At 50.6% G+C, this 23,283-nt stretch overlaps 1 protein-coding gene and 1 non-coding gene across 2 annotated transcripts in view; both read right to left on the bottom strand.

Moving 5' to 3' along the window:
• Positions 1–23,283, bottom strand: part of LOC103185188 (roundabout, axon guidance receptor, homolog 2 (Drosophila)) — a 61,945-nt gene that overhangs the window by 2,187 nt on the left and 36,475 nt on the right. The window contains 10 exon segments of the mRNA XM_042334019.1: positions 455–628; positions 3,137–3,322; positions 6,817–7,019; positions 9,160–9,295; positions 9,298–9,416; positions 11,467–11,623; positions 14,966–15,085; positions 19,418–19,444; positions 20,046–20,231; positions 21,069–21,240. Of these exon segments, the coding sequence (XP_042189953.1) occupies positions 455–628; positions 3,137–3,322; positions 6,817–7,019; positions 9,160–9,295; positions 9,298–9,416; positions 11,467–11,623; positions 14,966–15,085; positions 19,418–19,444; positions 20,046–20,231; positions 21,069–21,240 (1,480 nt within the window).
• Positions 4,349–4,422, bottom strand: trnaa-cgc. The gene has a single exon. It is a non-coding gene; the product is annotated as a tRNA-Ala (tRNA).

The following is a 23,283-nucleotide window of genomic DNA, read 5'->3' as shown; positions in this document are numbered from 1 at the left end:
GCCTGACTCATCGGCAGGACGTGGAAGGGCAGTCCAGTCACTGGGGGCAGGGGATCATGCCCTCAGCTCCTGTTAACCTTGCAAGCCAATGCCCTAACGGGTCGAAGGTGGTCCTAGCTGGACAAGCAGCGGGAAACCTTGCCCTCAATGGCAAGCTATGCGGTTTTAGCTGGTTAGACTCCAGCAGTTACTCCAACACAAACTCTGGGGTCCCCAAGCCTTGGCTCTTGCCAACCTGCGCCTAATACTTTTCCGAATTAGGTAAGCAGGAGGCGCCCCTCCAGGGAGAGAGTGCACATTTCATTCCAACAATCTACCTCTGGGATTTCCATGTGTAGGTGGGATGCATGGAATTCTCAGCTTGGTTTGGAGACTCTTAAGTCGGTAATGGGTTTCCGTATGTGTCAAGAGACCCGGATGAAACACATCCCCGGCCCGCAAAAAAGTCACTTACCGTCCGCACCGGCCTCCCTGCTGTGGGTCACTGAGGGCTGCTCCGCCCGGCCCCCTGAGGACTTGTGTTTTTTGGAGGTTCGGGGGGGCCGGTGGCTCTGCGGGGGGCCCAGGCTGCTGTCCGTGGAGAAGGGGCTGGAGGGGCGGGGCCGCGAAGACCCGGGGTAACTCTTGCCTGTGGGAGGGGAGCGAAGGGACGGCAAGTGATCGCGGGGCTTTCCTGGTTAGAAACGGTCACAACTCGGTCAATTCCCAGTTTCCCATCAGAAACCAGCCGGGAACACCACCACCACCACCACGACCAACCCGACCGCGCAGACGGTGGGACTCGGAGGGTCAGGCAGAAACAGGGACCCTCTCACCAGAACTCATGCCGCTCGCAAGGAACCTCATTAGAAAGCAACGCAAATTCCACCCACAGAAACTCTGCGCAGTGAGCCCATTCCACTGGATTCTCCCTTTCGTTATAAATCTACAGGGTGTTCGCAAAGTCCCGTTGCTCCCCTGTGTGTTTTTCCCTTATGAATTTGGGGATTTTTCTGTTGCAGATGAGTGGAGGGTAACAACGTCCAAGACCAGTAACTTCCTCCTCACTCCATTCCGTGTTACGGAAGATGTGGGCCCGAAAGGATCATTACCTACTGTGAAAATGACGGCGCTCGCTCACTCACACCCATGCCCTGGACATCTAACTACAGTTAATAATAATAATCCTTGCATTTGATATACGCCTTTTCACATCTTCGAGACGCCTCAAAGCTCTTCACGGAATATATTGTGAAGTGAATTAACTGTATATTTTGTGGGCGAAACACAACAACCCTTTGCGGGCAGCAGTGTCCCACAAACAGTCGTGGATGGAGTGATTATTTTTTGAAGGGATTGTTACCCCCGGAAAAGCGATCCACCAATCGACTAACAGCCTGGTTCTTACTTACTGTTGGGTAAACAGAGGCGTGTGGAGTAAGGAAACTTGCCTAAGGTTTTGCCCCACCCGGGAGTTGAACCCAGATCCTCTCGCTTGCGAGGCGAGTGCTCTAAACCCTAAGCTGCAGGACTCCACTTATACTGAATATAATGAAGTACTTCTAAATAGAATTATCATCATTCTTCCACGTGTTCCAGTTGTGTAGGTCAGTGCACTGTAGGGATAATAATATAGAGGTAACAGTACTTTGTGAACACCATGTACCTCCCAGCTCTGTCTCTGTCTTCAACACAAATAGCTGTTTTTACTGACCAGCTATTTATCCGGGTCCCTTTTTTTGAATCATTCTATCTATCCAGCCTCGATCACCGCCCATGGGAATCAATTCCCAAACGCTGACCAGTCTCTGAATGACCAATTTTCCTCTCGCCTCGCCCTGATTCCCTGCTAACAATCTTGACATTGAATGCCCTCATCACCCGCTCTCCAAATATAGAGATTTTTTTCTCCATTTGCCACGATGGCCCGATAGACTGTTGTAAGACCTCGATCACATCCCCTCTCTCAGTCTCCTCGTTGCAGATCAGTTCGGCGTTTCTTCACACAAAATACTGAACTTGTCCAACCCCAACTCTCTTTCCCCCCACTCCCCCACCCAATATGGAGGGTGATCTTATTAAATGTCAGGCAGAACTTTGAAGTTGTAATTCCCAGCCCTCTGACCTCGAATTATAGAATCTTACAGCACAGAAGGAGGCCATTCGGCACATCGTGCCTGTGCAGGCTCTTTGAAAGAGCTACCCAACTAGTCCCACTCACGTTATACACATACCCCACCCCACACACATGCGCAAACCCTACATATGTACATATACTAAACGCACACATCCACCATGAGGTGAGGACTAATTAATTTGGAGAATCGTTGGGAGAAACTCCCTTCTCTGTTCCAAACAGCGCTGTGGAATCTTTAACATCCACCTGAACAGGGCATGGACTTGAAGGCTCATCTGAAGCACGGCCTCAAAAAATGCGACGCTCTCTCCCCCAAGCACTGCACTGGAGCGTCAGCCCGGACTCCGGGCTCAATGCCCCCGACGTGGGGCTCCATGACCTTTAATCACATATATTTGGGTGGTGGTTTGAGGGGGGTGGGAGGGGGGTTGGGGGAACCCAATGTAAAACACAGTAAATTGACTCAATCCCAAGTAAGTACAAGACCAGAACGAAATTCAAGCCAACCTCATACTCCAAGGTCACTGTAAGGCCAGAAGGCATCAGGATACCAGAAGCACATGGAAAAATGTAGGAAGAGGATAAACCGGAAAAGAGCCAAGCCAGCGTCAAGACTGATCCTGGCAGAGCACAGCAGAGCGGTGAACGGAGAAGGTGGACCTCTCTCCTGGCTTCCTTGGCTACAAGCAGGATTGATCCCGGCCAAGCAGAGCGGAGCGAAGTGGAACAAAGCAGCCCTTGACGGAGAAGGAAGATCTCCTGAAACCTTCAACACGAGAGAAAGCGAGAGAGTGTGAGAGAGAGGAGAGAGAGAGAGAGAGAGAGAGAGAGAGAGAGAGGAAGAGAGAGTGAGCAGATGGACCTCCTCTGCTCTCCTACCCTCTCCCTGGTAGCGGATAAGTTTGCACCCAGGTAGCAAGTAGATAGTGAGCTGGTGAGGTCAGAATTTGCTGTCAGGTAGCGAGTAGGCAGAGAGGAGCTGAGGTGAGCTCTCCAGTGCAGAGGTTTTGGCTTACGAACCTGTGTGGACCAGGCGGGTGCCCTGGAACGTGTAACCAGCTCGGTCAGCGGCCACAGCCAGTGCCTGGGCAAAGCCTCCGTCAGTAACAATGGATTCTGTGGAGGAGCTGCTGGCTGCACTAGACTGGCGGCTGGACAGAGCATGCTCATCCTCTGAGGCCGAGCCCCAGCCGTTAATCATTGAACCTAAAAGTAAAGGCAAGGGTCCGATCAGAGGAGTGGAGCGACGTCTCAGAGAGAGAGAGAGAGAGAGACAACCCGTCACCATCACCATCACCGTCCTCTGTCTCAACATCGTGGCCCACCAACACGCACACAGTCACTGCACTTCTCGGCAAGACTCTCGTTCGTAATAATAATAATAATAATCCTGGCGCGTGGTATAGCGCCTTATCGCGTCGTTGAGACGTCTCAAAGCGCTTACTGTAAAGCGCAGTATTTCGTGGCCAAAATACACGCCACAGCCAATTGCGCACCGCAGTGCCCCACGAAACATGCGTGACCAATTTGGTTCGGGGGATTGTTGCGGGTGAAGCGCGGGTGCCAGTTGCGCACACCAGTGTCCCGCAAACAGTTGTGGAATAAGTGACCAATTTCATTTGGGTGATTGTTGGCCAGGACACCAGGAGAGAAAAATGCCTTCCCAGACGGAACCTCGGTTTAATGTCTCATCTGAAGGACGGCACCTCTGCAATGCAATACCCCGCCCCCCCCAGTGCTGTATTGGAGCGTCAGCTTAGACTATGTGATTCCAAATCCCGACATGGGGGCTTGAACCCACAACCTTGTTATTACTGTCACTGTGCCATCTCAGAATCATAGAAACAGGAATTTACGGTACAGAAGGAGGCCATGAGGATAAGAACGCAACACTTAACACGGTAACAATGGTAGAAAAGGCTACCACACGCTTGCTTTTTCTCCACAGCTTATTAATAATAATCCTTGTATTAGATACAGCGCCTTATCACATCATTGAGACTTCTCAAACACTTTGCAGAATACACTGTGAAGTGGAGTGACTGTGTATTCTGTGGGTGAAACGCGGAAGACAATTGCGCACAAGCAGTGTCCCACAAACAGTCATGGATTGAGCGACCAAGTTTCTTTATTTTTTTTGGGGGGGGATTATTACTCCTCGAAAGCGATCCACCAATCGACTAACTACTGGTTCCTACTAGGCGTGTGGAGTAAGGAAACTTGCCTAAGGTTTTGCCCCGCCCGGGAATCGAACCTGGGTCCTCTCGCTTGCGAGGCGAGTGCTCTAACCGCTGAGCTACGGGGCACTACGTCAACTGACTAAATTGAAAAGGAACAGATTAATTTGCCACAACTGTGATTAGCCATCTCAGAGAGAAACGAGCTGTGTGTGGGGAGAGTCATGATCTTAAGAGGCCTGTGGTCCTGTGAGCTGCTGTGATGTTACAGGTGGAACATCGTGCCATTTCCTCACAGGTTCACTGTGATCATTGTGACAGGGAGATAGATAATGGGAGAAATACGGACTCATAAAAAGAAAATGTGCTGAGAAGTCAGGAGAGATGGAGGGACAAAGAGATCTGGAGAAGGGATTGAGTGATAGAGGGATCAGAAGGAGAGGGCGAGGGTTAGAGAGATCAAGAGGTGAGGTTGAGGGAAAGAGAGATGGAGGGATAGAGAGATCAGGAGGAGAGCGTAATGGAGGAGATATTTGGAGAGATGGAGGGATAGAGAGATTAGGAGAAGGGATTGAGGGAGGAGAGATCAGGGGAATAAGTTGTCTTTGTGCTCAGGCGGCAGTAAAGTTGATTTAAAATCTTCTGTCTCCTGAAGTAAGACATTCTTCCCCGAGACAGGCTGAGCACTCGGGAACTGGAGGGGATTAAATAAATAATCTGCCGTTGATTAAATCAGTCTCACATCAGACACAGCTCCACTCATCTGGGCCACTCCACTGGGCCGTCTGTGCCTCTCTCTCTCCCCCTCAAATATGGCTCACATCTGCAACCTCGCACACTCAATCTAGCACACTCAACCTCGCACACTCAATCTAGTACACTCAACCTTGCACACTCAATCTAGCACACTCAACCGCGCACACTCAACCGCGCACACTCAACCGCGCACACTCAACCGCGCACACTCAATCTAGCACACTCAACCGCGCACACTCAACCTAGCACACTCAACCGCGCACACTCAATCTAGCACACTCAACCTCGCACTCTCACACATTCAACCTCGCATAATCCACCTCACACACTCAACCTCGCACCCTCAACCTCGCACACTCACACACTCAACCTTGCATAATCCACCTCACACACTCAACCTGAACCTGTAGAATCCCCAAGGTTATCGGCTGAGACTGTACTTGCCGGCTGTGGGGGTGGCGGGCCGGCTGTGGGGGTGGCGGGCCGGCTGTGGGGGTGGCGGGCACACACACACACACACACACACACAGACTGTGAACACACACAGACTGTGGTCACACACACACAGACTGTGATCACACTAATACACACACACAAACACTGACTGATCATACACATTGATTGTGATCATACACACTAACTATGATCACACTAATACATAAAAAACTATGCTCACACACACACTAACACACACACACACACTGACTGTGATCACACTAACACACACACACACAGACTGTGATCATTCACACTAACTATGATCACACTAATACACACACTATGATCACACACACACACTGACTGATCTCACACACACTGACTGTGATCATACACTGACTCAAAAAATGTTACCTCTGCTCTTGGAATACAGTCAAATTCTAATTTTAAGACGTTGGTGGGGGGGGTGGGTGGGGTGTGGTGGTTTGGTGGTGGTGAGGTGCCAATAAAAGCCTAGATAAATGTAATAATAATAATAATAATAAAAATGTAAACTCTTCAGAACAGTGAGGTGTCTGCTCACCTCTCCCCGGAGTCTTACCTGTTATAAATCCACGTCCACGCTTGCTCCCTGTTTTTCTCTGTCTTTTTTTATCCCTCTATCTTACTGGTCTCTCCCACTCTCTGCCTCGCTCCCACTCTCTGCCTCGCTCCCACTCTCTGCCTCGCTCCCACTCTCTGCCTCGCTCCCACTCTCTGCCTCGCTCCCACTCTCTGCCTCGCTCCCACTCTCTGCCTCGCTCCCACTCTCTGCCTCGCTCCCACTCTCTGCCTCGCTCCCACTCTCTGCCTCGCTCCCACTCTCTGCCTCGCTCCCACTCTCTGCCTCGCTCCCACTCTCTGCCTCGCTCCCACTCTCTGCCTCGCTCCCACTCTCTGTCTCCTCACTCTCTTTGTCTCGTTCACTCCGTCTATCTCTCTCTCTCACTTTCTATCCCTCTCCCCACCGGTTTTACTGATCAGCTGTTTATCCAGGTCCCCTTTGAAGCGTTCTATTGATCCGGCCTTGATAACCTCTCGTGAAATGAATTCCCAATGCTGACCAGCCTCTTTGAGTGACGAGATTCCTTCCCACCTTCTCCCCCTCCTCTCTCCCTCCCACCAACCCCGAGAAACCCCCGACCAAGTCACGGGCTTAGCAGAATACAATGTAAATCTTGCCTAAGGTTTCGTCCTGCCTGGAATGGAACCCGGGTCCTCTGGTTTGCGAGGCGAGCACGCTAACTGCTACGCTGCGGGACTCCCCTGACACGGGAAGGGGTTTCCTACCTGTCACTGAGCTTTCCAGGTTGTCCATGCTGGAGGCCGGAGTGTGTTCCATCCCCCGCAGAGGGCGAGCCAGCTCCTCGTCTTCCTCATCCTCCTCCTCCTCCTCGGGCACGTCAGTCTCGATGTCGGAGATCAGGGCCCCGGAGATGTAGCCCAGAGGCAGGGCAGGGGCTTGGGGTGGCACTGGGTGGCTCTGTACGTGCCTGTGTGTCAGACGGGAGGCAAACAGGACAGTCTCAGCCACTCACACAGCGGCTTCGCTAACCTCCTCACTGCCTGACACTCACACCCCTTCACAGCTCGCTGAAGGCAGCTTAGTCGGTGTGTTTGCATAGGCAATCGTGGCAGCTGCTTGGCAAACATTAAGGTTCCCCCCAATACTCACACACACACACACTCATGTCTTCCCCCACCACCACAATATTGCCAGGCCACGCCACTGCCTCACCCCCCAGGGCTGCTGAAACTTTCATCCATGCATTCATCACATCTAGGCTCGAGTATGCCAACTCCCTGCTTGTCGGCCTCCCCAACTCTTCCCTCCACAAGCTGCAGATCACCCAGAACTCTGCATCTCGTGTCCTCTCCCGCACCAGGCTCCGAGATCCATCACCCTCATCCTTGTCAGGCTGCACTGGCTCCCCATCCCCCAGAGAATAGAATTGAAAATCCTCGTCCTTGCCTTCAAAACCCTCCAGGAACCTTGGCCCTCCCTACCTCTGAGACCTGCTGACTCCATATCAGCCTGTCTGCTCCCTCCGCTCATCAGGCTCTGGTCTGCTCCGCCAGGCGCAGTCCACCATGGGCAGCCGGGCCTTCAGCCCCCACCCTATGGAACTCCATCCCACATTCCCTTTGCCTCACTCCTTCCCTCGCCTCCTTCAAGGCGCGTCTCAAAATCCTCCTCTCGACCGGGCCTTTGGCCACCCTCCCCAATCCCGACCCCCAGTTCGGGTCCAAATCCCTGACTGCCCAGCACCTTGGGACGTTCTCCTGACATGAAAGGCGCTGTACAAATGTCATTTTGTACTGTATTGTATAAACACACAGACATTCATAAAGATACGCACACACACACATTTACAGACATGCGCCCACACACATACAGACAGATTGTTGGCCAGGACACCGGGAGACAGAAACTCCCTCCTCTTTTCCAACAGCAACATGGGATCTATAATGTCCACCTGAACAGGCAGACGGGACCTCGGTTTAACGCTTCCATCGGAAGGACGGGGCCTCCGACAATGCAAACCCCCCACCCCAACATCCCCCCACTCAGCGCCATTAGAGCATCAGCTGGACTGTGAGCTCAGAGTCCCCAACATTGAGGTTGTGACGCTGGAACCCAGAACCTTACCCCATTGTGTCTGTGCTGGTGCTCCCTCCCCCACTGGAGCGCTCTACTCTAATCCCATTCCCTGCTCTCTCCTCTCACACTGTTTAATGTTATTTTTCCTGGTTGTGAATAAGGAACTTGAGTTGCTCTGGCACCGATTGCTGGCAGAGACACACGCTCTGTTTCCCAGAGAGAGAGAGAGAGAGAGAGAGAGCCGTGTCCTGTTAAATCACACATCCGTGCGATGTTAAAATTAGCCGTGGCAACGGAGGTTCGTCAAGTTAATTGCATGCAGCGTGGCGAAGGGTGAAAGAAATGACGGGGTGAAAAAATGCGACGTGTGATACGAGCACATCATTCCGTGTCACCAGGCTTGATATTCCTCAGTCTGCTCCAAACAGTGCAATTCTGGAATCCAATCGGTCTTAATTTTGGGAACTAATTTTCCCCGCAGTTTAGAAGAACCACAGGAACATATCGTACAATAGGAGGCTGTCTGGTGTTGGCATTCACTCCCTCATTGAAGCCATCTATTGCAATGCTAATTCCCTGATCTTTTCCCCCACACCTCTAATAATAATAATAATAACTCTTGTATTTGATACAGCGCCTTATGTCGTTGAGACGTCTCAAAGAGGTTCACTGTAAAATATTGTGTATCTCGTGGGTGAAACGCGGCAGCCAATTGTGCACAGCAGTGTCCCACAAACACTTGTGGATCGAGTGACCAGATTTTTATTTGTTTTGAAGGAATTATTATTCCAGAAAGTGATCTGCCAATCGGCTAACAACTGTGTTCCTACTTACTGCAGGTAAACGTAGGCGTGTGCGGTTAGTAAACTTGCCTAAAGCTTCGCCACGCCTGGGAATCAAACGCGGGTCCTCTTGCTTGCGAGGAGAGTGCGCTAACCACTACGTTACGGGACTCTGATGGCGGTTGTGGTGGGGGGAGAAAGGGGGGCGAGAAGGGGATCGGGGGGTGGTGGGGGGGGAGTGTTGCTCACCAGGCCTGGCGGTTGATGTCGAAGTGATACGCCCGGCTGATCTCCTCTAGGTGGGCTTGCAGGATGGGCTGTAGCTCTTCCCGGGGAGAGGGGGTCAGCGTGGCCGTGGACTGCTGCCCGAAGGAGATGGCGGGGAGGAGGCCACGCCTCGCACAGGGGGTGTGGGCACACGGTCCTCCTCCTCCAGTTCGTCCTCCAGACCCTGGTGCAGGTAGGTTTTTACCGGCGGCGGTGGGCACCAGCCATCACTCTCATACCTAGGGTAAGGGCAAGCGAGACAGTGGACAGGTCAGTACGGCATAGCTGTGTGTGTGTGTGTGTGCATGTGTGTCGTGGTCTGTATCTGTGTGCCTGTGTGTATCTCTCTCTCTCTATCTCATTCTGTGTGTGTCCGTAATTGTCTCTCTTTCCCTGTTGTGCATGCGTGTGCACCCGCATGCTTGCATGTGTATGTGTTGTGCGTGTCGCTCTGTTCGTCTCTGTCTGTCTGTGTATGCACATCTCTCTCTGTCTGTGTTTCTCTCTTGTCTCTGTGTCTGTGTGTGTCGTCTCTCTCTCGGTCTGTGTGTATGTGTCTCTCTCTCTCTCTGTCTGCGTGTGTCTCGCTCTCTCAGTCTGTGTGTGTGCACGGGTGTGTTTCTCTCATTGCTATTCCTTTCCAGCAGTTTAATTAAGAAAACAATAACATAAGAAATAGGAGCAGGAATAGGCCATTCGGCCCCTCGAGCCTGCCCTGCCATTTAATAAGATCATGGCTGATCTTCTAACCTAATTCCATTTACCTGCCCTTTCCCCATATCCCTTAATCCCTTTAGTTTTTAAAAATCTATCGATCTCAGTCTTGAATATGTTCAAGGACTGAGCATCCATAGCCTCCTGGGGTAGAGAATTCCATAAATTCACTCCCCTCTGAGGAAAGAAATGTTTTCTCAACTCAGTTCTAAAAGGCTGACCTTTAATCCTGAGACTATGACCAGAAGTTTTAGATTCTCCAACCAAGGGAAACAGTCTCACGCTGTCTACCCTGTCAAGACCTCTAAGAATCTTATAGGTTTCTAGAAGATCACCGCTAATTCTTCTATGTTCTAGAGAATATAGGGCTAGTGTTTATGTTTCTTTTTTCTTTAACGTCCACCCGAACATGCAGACCGGACCTCAGTTTAATGTCTCACCCGTAGGACGGCGTCTCTGGCAGTGCAGCTCTCCCCACAGCACTGTGGGGAGCGTCAGTCTGGACTGTGAGCTCAAAGTTCTCGATGTGGGGCTTGAACCCACAACCTTCTGATTCAGACACGAGGCGTTGAGTGACTGAGCCAAGCTGACACACTGGTTACCCAGGCTGCTGGCTTACTTCACTCTCTGCCCGTACTCCTTCCATTTACAGCCACATGGGTAGTAGATTCTCATAGCGTGAGCATATTTCGCTGTCCCTGCAATATCTACTATCCACCACTAGATGCTGACAGCACAATATATGACACAGCCACAATACTGCCATCTAGTGGCCATTGCTGAACAACAACAACAACAACAACAAAATTACATTTATAGAGCGAGCGCCTTTCACGTCGGGAGGACGTCCCAAAGCGCTGAACAGTCAGGTGTCAGGGCCCGAGCATGGGGGAGGTGGGGGGTGGCGTAGGGTTGAGCGAAGGCAGAGAGGTGGGAGGGAGACCAAAGGCACGGTCGAAGAGAAGGGTCTTGAGACCGGCCTTGAAGGAGGCAAGGGAGGAAGCGAGGCGGAGGGACCGTGGGATGGAGTTCCAGAGTGTGGGGGTAGAGAGGCTGTTTCCTGTAGTTTATGTTTCCTATAATTTATGAATGGTACCAATCAACTGGGGGCAGGGAATCCTCCCACTCAGCTCCTGTTAATCCTGCAAGCCAAGGGTAGGGTGGTCCTAGTTGGACAAGCAGCGGGAAAGCTTGCCAGACACACTGCTATCAATGGCAAGCTATGTGGTTTTAGCTGATTAGATCCCAGCAGTTACCCCAACGCACCCTCTGGGGTCCCCCAAGCCTTGGCTCTTGCCAACCTGCCCTAATACTCTCCAGAATTAGGTAAGCAGGATGTATGGCGAGAGAAACAGGAATTTCCATGTAGTGGATGGTAGACCAGGAGCTCTCAAGTGTGGTTTGGATAATCTAAGCATTGTGACGGGTTTCCATGCGTGTCAGACACCCGGCTGATCACGGTGACGGATTTCCTCGCGCGTCAGACACCCGGCTGATCACGGCGATGGGCTTCTGGGCGGGTCAGACACCCGGGTGACCAAACCAGGTTTGTGGAATGTCAGGAGTAGCTCTTACCCGGTTTCCAGGAAGTCCACTCCGTAGATGTCAATCTCGGTCCCGGGAAGCGGCTGGATGGGGGGTGGGGGCAGCGGCATGTTGGACCAGCTGGAGCCGGTGGTTTTGTGGGATTTAGTGCTCGTCTTATTTTTCTTCTTTTTCCCACTCTTGCCGCCTGTAACCACGGCGAGGGAAGCGTTATTCATCACGAACAGAAACCCCACAAGTGACGAGAGCCAGCGAGGCGTGGTCACGAGAATCACGAGCCTGGTTCCGGTGAAGACCCTTCGGCCCATCTGATCTCATCCCTCCCATTCCCCGCCCGCCCGTCCTCCCAACTCTCCCAACATTGAGCTGTTTCTTATGGCTATAACCCAGCATTCCGGCCTCAATCAACTATTCCTGGTGACCCCACTTCCTGCCGTTATTCCCCTCTGGGTGAAGGCATTCTGGTGACTGACTGTTCTGTGATTGCCTCTGACCCTGTGTTCCCTTGTCCTGCTGTTTGGGTGTATCTGACAGTATTGCAGAGGAACATAAGAATTTGCAAGGCAAAAGACCAAGGTTTCATCCAGTTCACTTTTCAACAGGAAGAGGCCATTCAGCCCCTGGACCCTGATCATGGCTGATCTGTACCTCAACTCCATTTACCTGCCTTTGCTCCATAACCCTTGACATCCTTCCCTAACAAACATCTATCCACCTTGCTCAGTCTTGAAAATTTGAACTGATTCAGTTTTGGTCTGGGTTTACTTTCTCAATCCGGTTCAAGGTCTGAAATTCCACCTGGCCTCAGCCTGTCAGACCATTTATCTTAAAATTTCAGATGATAGAAATTGCTTCAACCTCATCATAGCTTCGCACGCTGGCTTCTCTTTAAGAAACAGAGAAAAATTGGCTTTCAAATTCAAACCGAGTTGAATTAGCTCACAGGCAAAGACTGGGCAGAACTTGGGGGTTTTAGCGTTATCTCCTGCCTGCCTAAAGATCCCAAGGCACTATTGGAAAAGCGAAGGTGTCCTGGCCAACAATTCCACAGATGAATTTGCTCGCTCACTCCATGGCTGTTTGCGGAATGTTTTGCTGTGCGCAAAATTGGCTGCCGCGTTTCGCCCACAAAATACACAGTCAATTTACGGACTTACTTTACAGTAATTCCTATGAAGGGCTTAGAAGACGTCTCGACGACGTGATAAGGCGCTGGATCAAAAGCAAGGGTAATTGCTATGTGAAATGTCTCCTTTCCTAAGCGAAGGAGATGGCAGACAGAGGGGTTTGAGGGGAGGGGAAGAGATACGCACAAACTATATTTGGCTAAACTCTCCCCAGCTCAGCGTCGTGCTCTGCCACAGTCAAACACTCTAAGACTCTACCCTGCATGAGGGATGCTGTATAAATCCAAGTTGTTCTTGTTGCTATACTTAGAGGAAGGGATTAGCTTTGAGCAAAATAAGCCTTACATTTTTATGGTGCCTGTAGCATCAAAACGTTGTCCGAACTCTTCACATTTCAATGTAGTAACTGTTTTTGTAGCCAAACAAGACAGGACATTTGGGCACAAGCCTGTACGCACACCATCATAAGGTAAAATGTGATTTTATCTGGAGGATTGTCGGCCCGGACACCGGGAGAGAGAAACTTCCTTCTCTTTTCCAACAGAATCGGGATCTTTAACGTCTACCTGAACAGGCAACAGATGGGAGTTCGGTTTAACATCCCACCTAAAGGACACCACCAGTGACAATGCCCTCTCCCTCCCCCCACCCCCACCGCAGCACAAATTCCCCGACTTGGGGCTCAAACCCATGACCTCCTGACTCCAAGGCGTGAGAGCTCCAACTATTCACATCAGAGCGAGAGGGAGAAAGAGAGAGAGAGAGAGAGAGAGAGAGAGGAATTCAATACAAAGCTGATGTCCCATCACCAAGGAAGCTCGGCTGAAGGAATTAACCCATTGTTAGAGAAGCAAAGAGAACTCGATGCCAAAATGACTCAAAGAGACACAAGCCAGATGTTCATCCACCCAATCAACTGGGCTTCCCAATCAATCACTATCCTTGGTGTTTGTAGTGATTTTACTTTGATGATTGTCAGAAAGTTTGTGCTGGAGAATGATGAGACAATAATGATAATCATTGCATTTGATGTAGCGCCTTATCACGTCGTTGAGACGTCATTGAGATAGATTGGAATCGATCATTTCCACCGGTCGGCAAGTCAGCAATGAGAGGGGGAGCACAAAACTTCCAAGTTATTAATAATAACAATAATAATAATCCCTGTGTTTGATACAGTGCTTTATCACGTCATTGAGATGTCTCAAAGCGCTTTTTTTAAAAAGGGCTTCTTATCCCCGGAAAGTGAACCGCCAAATGACTAACGACCGGGTTCCTACTTACTGCTAAGTAAACAGGCGTGTAGAGTAAGGAAACTTTCCTAAGGTTTCGCCCTCCCGGGAATTGAACCTGAGTCTTCTCGCTTGCGAAGCCAGCGTGCTAACCACGACATTACGGAACTTCATTTACTTTTACTGTTCACCCGATCTGTTCTAATTAAGACACTTCAGCTCACCTATCTCATCCCTATCTCAGAACGCCCACCCTACAATCTTCCGTCACTCTGGATTTTAAATGAGTCCCAGTGTCCTGGCTTCAACCACCCTTCCTGTTCTTGTGTCCTACATGTAGAACCTTGTTCTTATATGCATCAAAGTTCACTTGACAGTCATCAGCCCATGTGCGTAGCCTATCGAGATCTTTTTAGAGTTCAAAATCCTAATCCTTGCCTTCAAAACCATCCAGGGATCTTACTCCTCCCTAACTCTGTGATCTGCTGACTCTACACAGACCTGTCTGTTCCCTCCGCTCAGTGGGTTCCTTGCCTGCTCCATGTCCCTTGCCCTCCTCACCATCGGTGGTCAGGCCTTCAGTCTTTTCTGCCCCCACCCTTTGGAAGTCCATCCCACAATTTGTCTCTCTCGCTCCCTCCCTTGTCTCCTTCAAGGCCTGTATCAAGACTCTTCTTCAACCGCGACCTTGGTCACCTGTCCTCCCCTCCACTCCGCCTGATCCCAACCCTCAGCCTGGATCCAAATCCTGACGATCCCGAGTCTTGGGCCATCCTCCCAACGTGAAAGGCACTGTGTAAGTGTAATTTCTTGTTGTTTTTGTACGTCCCCTATGAGACCACAAGTTCCCCTAATTTGATGAGATTGATCGCCCACAAAATATACAGTCAATTAATCCACTTTGCAGTATATTCTGCGAAGCGCTTTGAGACGCCTCAATGATGTGATAAGGCGCTGTATCAAATGCAAGGATTATTATTATGATGATTTTTAAATTGATGCCCTCCAGCTTCCAGCCAATGGAAAGGGCTTCCCGGCAGTTGGAAGGCGAGTGGGACAAGTGTCTCTTTGGTGGGAAAGGAGTCATTAAGGTAAGTTGAGGTGTGATGGTGGGGGTGGGTGCGGAGGGAGGGGAAGATGGATAGGAGGTGTTAGTGATGAGGAACCAACCTGAGAGGCTTCGTTCAGAGCTGTTGTGGGAACTGGTGGTGTTGAAATCCTGAGACTGATTGTGAGGCAGTCTATTACAAAGTCCCTCGCCCACGCGGTAGTCAGGGATGAAAAGCAGAGCTAAGGGTAAAAGTCACAGTGGCATCAGGGGTCAGGGCACCAGCACCAGCACATGCAGGACATGCAGTTGGAGGGGTGAGAGCAGAGTACAAAGGACAATCGTGCAGCACAGCACCAAGGGGAAGCGTTTGGAGAGACAGAGACAGAGAGAGCATCACCATCTCAGGCCGTCGGAGGAATATTTGGTGTTAGTGTTGAACAAGTTACTGTTGAACGACTGCCCCTTCCAATGAGAACCTCCTCAACAACCGATAATCTTACTCCAACAACAATCTCCTCGTTTAGCCAGAATATACACAGGCAATTCACTTCACAGTATATTTTGTGAAGCACTTGGAGATGTCTCAATGACGTGACAAGGCATTATGTCAAATGCAAGGATTATTATAATATTATTACTGTGAAGAGTAGGGCGAGAGGGAATACTGGTGATCTCTTAAATCCAGTCCTCATTTGGAAAGGAATGCTGATTCCACCCACCCCACCCAGCAAATTTCTTGAAAAGAACCATGTCTAAACCAAGAATAGATATCATAATTGTTCACGACTCTGCACAGCCTTTAAAAATTAATAATAATCCTTGCATTTTATATAGCGACATCTCAAAGCGCTTCACAGGATACGCTGTCAAGTGTATCCAGTGAATACACTTGACACTGTGTATTTTGTGGGTGAAACGCGAGGATTGAACCAGCCAGACTGTGTAGAAACGGGAATTAAATCCTGGTCCGCACGAAACTCCGATCACCCCAGTCCTTGCCAGACTGCACTGCTGCCTATCCCAGAGAGGATCGATTTCAAGATCCTCACCCTTGTATTTAAGTCCCTGCACTCCTCTGCACCCCCCCCACCTCTCTGACCTCCTCTCTCCTCAAAACAGTGCCCGTTGCCTTCGTTCCTCCGGGTCTAGCCTCCTCCTCATCCCCCGAGTCCTCCGCTCCACCGTCAGCGGCCGTGCTTTCAGCCACTAAGCCCCAAGGCTCTGGAACTGCCTTCCTCACTCCCTTCATCTCGCTTCCCTTCCCATTTTCAGGTCTCTGCTGAAGACCTTTCTTTTCGACCGCTCCTTTGGTCACCTTCCCCCCCCCCACACCTGGCTCGGTCACGGGATCCGTTACTGTAAAGCGCTCTGAGACGCCGTCCGGCGTGGAGGGCGCTCTATAAATCCAAGTTGTTGTTGTTGCTTGTCCCCAGTGACAGGGGTCTCTGGGGTATTGCTGTTCTCTTCTGTTTCTCTCTCCACATACATCAGCTGAAACACTCAGCCCAGCATTGCACATCACAGCCCCCTGCTCTGATGAACTGTGTTGCCAGCTGGGGAATCCTCCTCCATTCATTTCTCTGGCTGTTGCTCTGCGCTGGCGAGCGAGAGACAAGGCAGTGTCACAATGACACTGTGCGCTCCTGATCACCTGTCAAACGGTGGCAATTACCTTAAACCGCCTGGTGTCACCACAGCCATCCGTCACAACCTGCTCTCACGCTCCTCTCTCAACCTATTTAACCATATAACCACCGAGAGCTCATCACCCAAGTCCTTGCCCACTCAGCCTCACTAGCTCCCCGAACCCCAGAGGATAGAGTTCAAGATCCTCGTCCTCACCTTCAAAGCCCCCTCCCGCGCCCCCATCCCACCCCACGGCCTTGCTCCTCCCTACCTCTGTGACCTGTGACCATATCGATCTAGCCGCTCCCTCCGAAAAAACAAAAGCAATAAAATTGGTCACTTCAATCCACGACTGTTTGTGGGACACTGCTGTGCGCAATTGGCTGCTGCATTTCGCCCACAAATATAGTCAATTCACTTTACAGTATACTCTGTGAAGCGCTTTGCGACGTCTAGAAGACGTGAAAAAGCGCAATATCATATGCAAGGGTTATTATCATTATTATTATTCAGGGGGCTCCGGCCTGCTCCATGTCCTTTGCCCAGCCCCCCGCCACCATCAGCAGTCTGTCCTTCAGGCTCTCTGCTCCCCACAATTTGGACAGTCCCTCCGCCTTGCCCCCTCCCTCGCCTCCTTCAAGGCTCGTCTCAAGACCCATCTCTTCGACCGTGCCATCGGTCTTTCTCCTACCCCCTGCCGTCCACCCCTCCTGATCCAAACCCCCAGCTCGGGTGCAAACCTGTCCAGCGCCTTGGGACGTCCTCCCGACGTGAAAGTCGCTGTGTAAATGCAATTTGTTGTTGTTGTAACCAGGAAAGGTTCGAGTGAAGAAGACCCATCCCGAATCATCCTTCCCGAATCTCATTTGAATCTCATCTCATCCCAAACCTCCTCACATTAGCGTTTCTTAAATGTTTCACGACCTCAACTGTCTTTCCCCCTCATGAAAATGTATACCTTAAAGTATCTTATACCGATACTAATAATAATCCTCACATTTGATATAGCGCCTTATCAAGTAATCGAGACATCTCAAAGCGCTTCACAGGATATATTATAAAGTGCAGTGAATGTGTATTTCGAGGACGAAAATGCAGCAGCCATTTTGCACTCAGCAGTGCCCCACAAACAGCCATTACGTAAGTGAGCAACCTTTATCCTGGGGATTGTTGGCCAGAACACAGGGAGAGAGAGGATGTTTTTCTTTTTGAATAGCGCCACAGGATTTTTAATGTCCACCTGAGCAGTCAGGCAAGACCTCGGTTTAACGTCTCATCCGAAGGATGGCACCTCGAATAATGCAACATCCCCCCCCAGCCCTGCAATGGACTGTCAGCTTAGACGATGTGATTCCAACTGCCCCTGATTGCCCTGAGCTGTCACTGCCCAGAGCAGTGCGGATGTGGTTTCTATGTGGTTACACTGAGATTTTTATGACTGTCTATCAGTCTGTGGAGTCCTGTCGCTCAGTGGTTGGAGAACTCGCTTTGCGAGCGAGAGACCTGGGTTCGATTCCCAGCTGGGTGAAAGCTTGGGCAAGTTTCCTTATTCCACACGCCTGATAATAATCCCTCAAGAAAATAAAACAATAATAAATTAGTCACTTCAATCCACGACTGTTTGTGGGACACTGCTGTGTGCAATTGGCTGCCGCATTTCACCCACAAATATAGTCAATTCACTTTATAGGCTATTCTGTGAAGCAGTTTGAGACGTCTAGAAGACGTGAAAAGCGCTATATCAAATGCAAGAATTATTATTATTATTATTATCACTCCCCATTCCTGATCAGGCTGCATCCGACTGCACGTCAGACTCCATTTAATGACACAACACTGTGCAAGTTCAGGGCACAATCAATGGGTTTCTAGAATAAACAACTTACGGTTGTACAACGTCTTGCGGAGTGAGATGGGGAGAGCGAGGGAGAGAGAGGTAGAGTGGAGTGAAAGAGAGAAAGTGGAATGAGAGAGTGGAGTGAGAAAGAGAGAGTGGAGTGACTGAGAGAGAGAGTGGAGTGAGAGGAGCGAGAGAGAGAGTTGAGTGGGTCAGAGAGGGTGGCGTGTGAGAGTGAAAGTGGAGAGAGTAGAGTGAGTGAGACAGAGAGTGGAGTGAGTGAATTGGGTGGAGACGACAGGGGTTATAGATGTTAAGAGTAAGGTGTAAAGGTGTCAGAATGAGGTGAGGTGAGTTAACTGTAAGTGGCGCTCAACTCCTGAGATCACAGGCTGACAGTAAACACGTGAAATAGTTGGTCAGTGGTGAGTCCCCGAAGTGCGTGAGAGAGAGACACACAGTGAAAGAGAGGCACACAGTGAGAGAGAGAGACACATTGATAGAGGGACACACACACACACATCATGAGATAGGTAGAGAGTGTCAGACACAAACAGTGTGACAGAGACACATAGTGAAATGAGACAGAGACACACAAACACAGAGTGAGAAAGACACGCACTCAGCGAGAGAGACGCGCACACAGTGAGGAGAGACATATACACGCACACACGTATGCAGTGAGAGAGAAACACACACACCATACACAGTGAGAGACACACACACACACACAAATGTGAGAGAGAGACCGACTTACGCACGTACACAGTGAGAGAGAGACACACATACACAGTGAGGAGAGACATATACACACACGCAGACATACACAATGAGAGAGAAGTACGCACATATACACAGTGAGTGAGACACACTCACTCACACACAAACACACACACGCACACACACACAGATACAGTGAGAGAGACACACACCACAGATAAAGTGAGAGAGACACACACACAGTGGGACACGGACAAAGTTTGAGAGAGAGCCTGACAGACACTGCTCATTGGAAGTAAAATGTCCAGCATGTAACTGTCAGATGGAATATGTATTGTGGTGTGTACCAGCGAGGCTAGAGACGGACAGACAGACAGACAGACAGTACCTGCAGGAGTGAAGGTGAAGGATTGAACTGTAAAACAAGAAGGCAGAGACAGGCAATGAGTCAAACAGAGAGGCCGCCACAACAACAGAGAGAGAGAAAGAGAGAGAGCAGCTTACAGGGCAAGAGCCAGCCCTTCACCCTGGGGTGATCCAGGCGAGAGAGATAAACAGAGAGAAGGAGAAAGAGAGAGAGAGAGAGAGAAGAGGGAAATAAAAGGAGTTCAGAGAGGAGTCTCACACTCCACTCTCCCCACACGTTGTGTTCCCTGGAGACCTCCCAGCCTGGCTCGTTCGCTCGCTCGCTCGCTCACACTCTGGCCTCCGAGTCACCATCAAACCCCACATGCCCGTCGTGGCACACGGTCCCACAGAAGGCCTCGCTGTGACCAGGAGAGACCGGGCCACACACCAACACTGTACAGGTCACACATTCCCCTCGAGACTCTCCCCATTCACCCAATCTCCCCATTGACTAACTGACTCCCCGTTGACTGATTGACTGATTCCCCATTGACTGACTGAGTTCCCATTTCCCCATTGATTGACTGACTGACTCCCCATTGACTGACTGACTGACTGACTCCCCATTGACTGACTCTCCATTGACTCTCCTGGCTGCCCCCGGTTACCTGCGTAGTTGCTCAGTCCCTTCCTCTTTTTCCGCCGCCAGTACAGCCAGATACTGAAGCCCATGAGGATGACCCAGCAGGCTCCACCGATGCCCGCGATGAAGGCCGGCTGTTTCACCACGTCCGTGATCTGCTCCGTGATGCTGTTGTTGCCCTGGGGGCCCGTCATGAAGATGTCCCGGCTCCCTGGTAACCAACAAAGGACAGCGATGGTTACAGTCCCCTGAGGACATGCTCACAAACCCCAACAACAACTAATTACATTTACACACAGCCTATCGGGTCGGGAGGACGTCCCAAGGCCTGGACAGTCAGGAAGGGGGTTGGGATCAGGAGGGGTGGAGAGGGTAGGAGTAGGAGGGTGACCTAAGAGGAGGATCTTGAGATGGCCCTTGAAGGGAGCGAGGTGGAAGGGCTCCGGGATGGAGTTCCAGAGGGTGGGAGCAGAAAGGTTAAGGCCCGACCGCAGATGGTGGAGACACCTTAACGTCGTGATAAGGCACTATATCAAATGCAAGGATTATTATTAGTAGAAGTTGCTCACAGCTCATTCCACATTAAGACTGGGTTTGAAAGTTTCCATAATTATTATAAGAACAGTAATAATTCTTGCATTCGATGCAGCGCCTTATCATGTCGTTGAGACGTCTCAAAGTGCTTCACAGAATATACTGTAAAGTGCAGTAACTGTATATCTTTTGTGGGCGAAATGTGGCAGCCAATTGCGCACAGCAGCGTCCCACAAACGGTCGTGGATTGAGTGACCAAATTATTACTTTGGTTCCTATTTACTGCTGGATAAACAGGTGCGTGGAGTAAGGAAACTTGGCTAAGGTTTTGCCCTGCCCGGGATTTGTACCTGGGTCCTCTCGCTTGCGAGGCGAGAGCTCTAACCACTAAGCCACGGGACTTTTCTGGCCCTTCCTCAGTTTGAAGAAGGAGGGAGGTGGGGTGAGGAAGGAGGCCGAGGAGAGGAATTGTATGTAGAGACGGGCAGGGTGGGCTCACGCTGTGGTGACTTACCGATGGTGATGGGCTGAGGATCGCTAGGCACCCCCACGCCAGCGCTGGTGCTAGCTGCTACCTGCACCTGGTAATGTATCCCCGGGTACAGCCCCCCCAGCACCACCGAACGGATCGACCCGTCCACCGTACGGTTAATGTGGAACCGAGACTCGTTCCCCACACACCAGATCTGTGAGTGAGCGGGAGAGGGAGAGAGAGAGAGAAAGCGAGAGGAGAGAGAGAGAGAGTAAGGAGAGAGAAAGAGAGAGAAAAGTGAGAGTGAGAGAAACAGAAAGAGAGAGAGAGGATAGAGAGCAAGGAGAGCGAGAGTAAGAGAGAGAGAGAGAGGCGAGAGTGAGGAGAGAAAGACAAGAGAGAAAGATGGATAGAGAATGAGGAGACAAAATAAGAAGAGAGGTAGAGAGAAGAGAGAGTAGGGGTGAAATAATGCAGAGGAGGGAAAGGAGTGAGAAAGAGAAGAAAGATATGTGAGTAAAGGGATGGGGGGAAGGGGGTGAGAGAGTAGGAAGAGCAGGGGGTAGGGGAGAGAGTGGAGAGAATCACAATAAACAACATTTTCAGCAAAACATCGCAAGCTTTTAACACCAAATCCCCAATAGCCAACTAGTGACTATCCTCCTTGAGGGGGGGGTAAGTGGGGTCTCCTCGGAGCTGAACTGGCACCAAGGTGACATGTTTGGCAACGGAATATTGGAATCGAGTCTCAGCCCTCTGTGACGGTCTCTAGTCCAGGTCCTGAGCCAGGCGGGTGCGCAGTATTCCAGGGCACTGCTGATGACGGCACAGCCCAGTCTGGCTCATCGGCAGGACCTGGAAGGGCAACCAGTCACTGGGGGCAGGGAATCCTCCCATTCAGCTCCTATTAACCCTGCAAGCCAAAGCCCTGATGGGTAGGGTGGTCCTAGCTGGACAAGCAACGGGGAAGCTTGCCAGACAGTGGTTCTCAATGGCAAGCTAAGTGGGTTAGACTCCAGCAGTTATTCCAACGAGAGATCTGGGATCCCCAATGGAGTCTTCACAGCATTCTGGCCTCAGAGTCAGAAGGTTGTGGGTTCGAGCTCCACATTGGTACTGGGAACTCATCCAGTCTGAACTGACACTCTAATGCAGTGCTGGCGGGGGGGAGCTTGGATGAGACGTTAAACCAAGGTACTGTCTATGCCTGTTCAGGTGGACCATAAAGATTCCGTGGCACTATTGGAAAAGAGAGAGAGTTTCTCTCTCTCCCAGTGTCCTGGCTGACAATCTCCCATATAAAATTGTGCACTCTTTCCATGGCTGTTTATGGGACGTTGTTGTGTGCAAATTGGCTGCCGTGTTGACCTACAAAACACCGTCTCATTAGAGTGAAGCGCTGTGAGACATCTCAATGACATAATAACAATATTAATAATTCTTGCATTTGATGCAGTGCCTTATCACGTGGCTGAGACGTCTCAAAGCTCTTCACAGAGTACATCGTAAAGTGAATTGACTGTATTTTTGTGGGCGAAACGCGGCTGCCAATATCGCACAGCAGCATCCCACAAACAGTCATGACCGCAGTTTTTTTCTTGGGAGGGATTATTATCCCCCGGAAAGCGAGATGTGATAAGGCGCTGTATCAAATGCAAGGATTATTATTATGATGATTTTTAAATTGATGCCCTCCAGCTTCCAGCCAATGGAAAGGGCTTCCCGGCAGTTGGAAGGCGAGTGGGACAAGTGTCTCTTTGGTGGGAAGGGAGTCATTAAGGTAAGTTGAGGTGTGATGGTGGGGGTGGGTGCGGAGGGAGGGGAAGATGGATAGGAGGTGTTAGTGATGAGGAACCAACCTGAGAGGCTTCGTTCAGAGCTGTTGTGGGAACTGGTGGTGTTGAAATCCTGAGACTGATTGTGAGGCAGTCTATTACAAAGTCCCTCGCCCACGCGGTAGTCAGGGATGAAAAGCAGAGCTAAGGGTAAAAGTCACAGTGGCATCAGGGTCAGGGCACCAGCACCAGCACATGCAGGACATGCAGTTGGAGGGGTGAGAGCAGAGTACAAAGGACAATCGTGCAGCACAGCACCAAGGGGAAGCGTTTGGAGAGACAGAGACAGAGAGAGCATCACCATCTCAGGCCGTCGGAGGAATATTTGGTGTTAGTGTTGAACAAGTTACTGTTGAACGACTGCCCCTTCCAATGAGAACCTCCTCAACAACCGATAATCTTACTCCAACAACAATCTCCTC

This window comes from Callorhinchus milii, unplaced genomic scaffold (genome assembly GCF_018977255.1).
Source record: "Callorhinchus milii isolate IMCB2004 unplaced genomic scaffold, IMCB_Cmil_1.0 Scaffold4, whole genome shotgun sequence".
In the NCBI taxonomy this organism is placed as follows: Eukaryota; Metazoa; Chordata; class Chondrichthyes; order Chimaeriformes; family Callorhinchidae; genus Callorhinchus; species Callorhinchus milii.
Note: the sequence above shows the minus strand (reverse complement) of the source record. Positions and strands in the feature narration are given on the sequence as shown.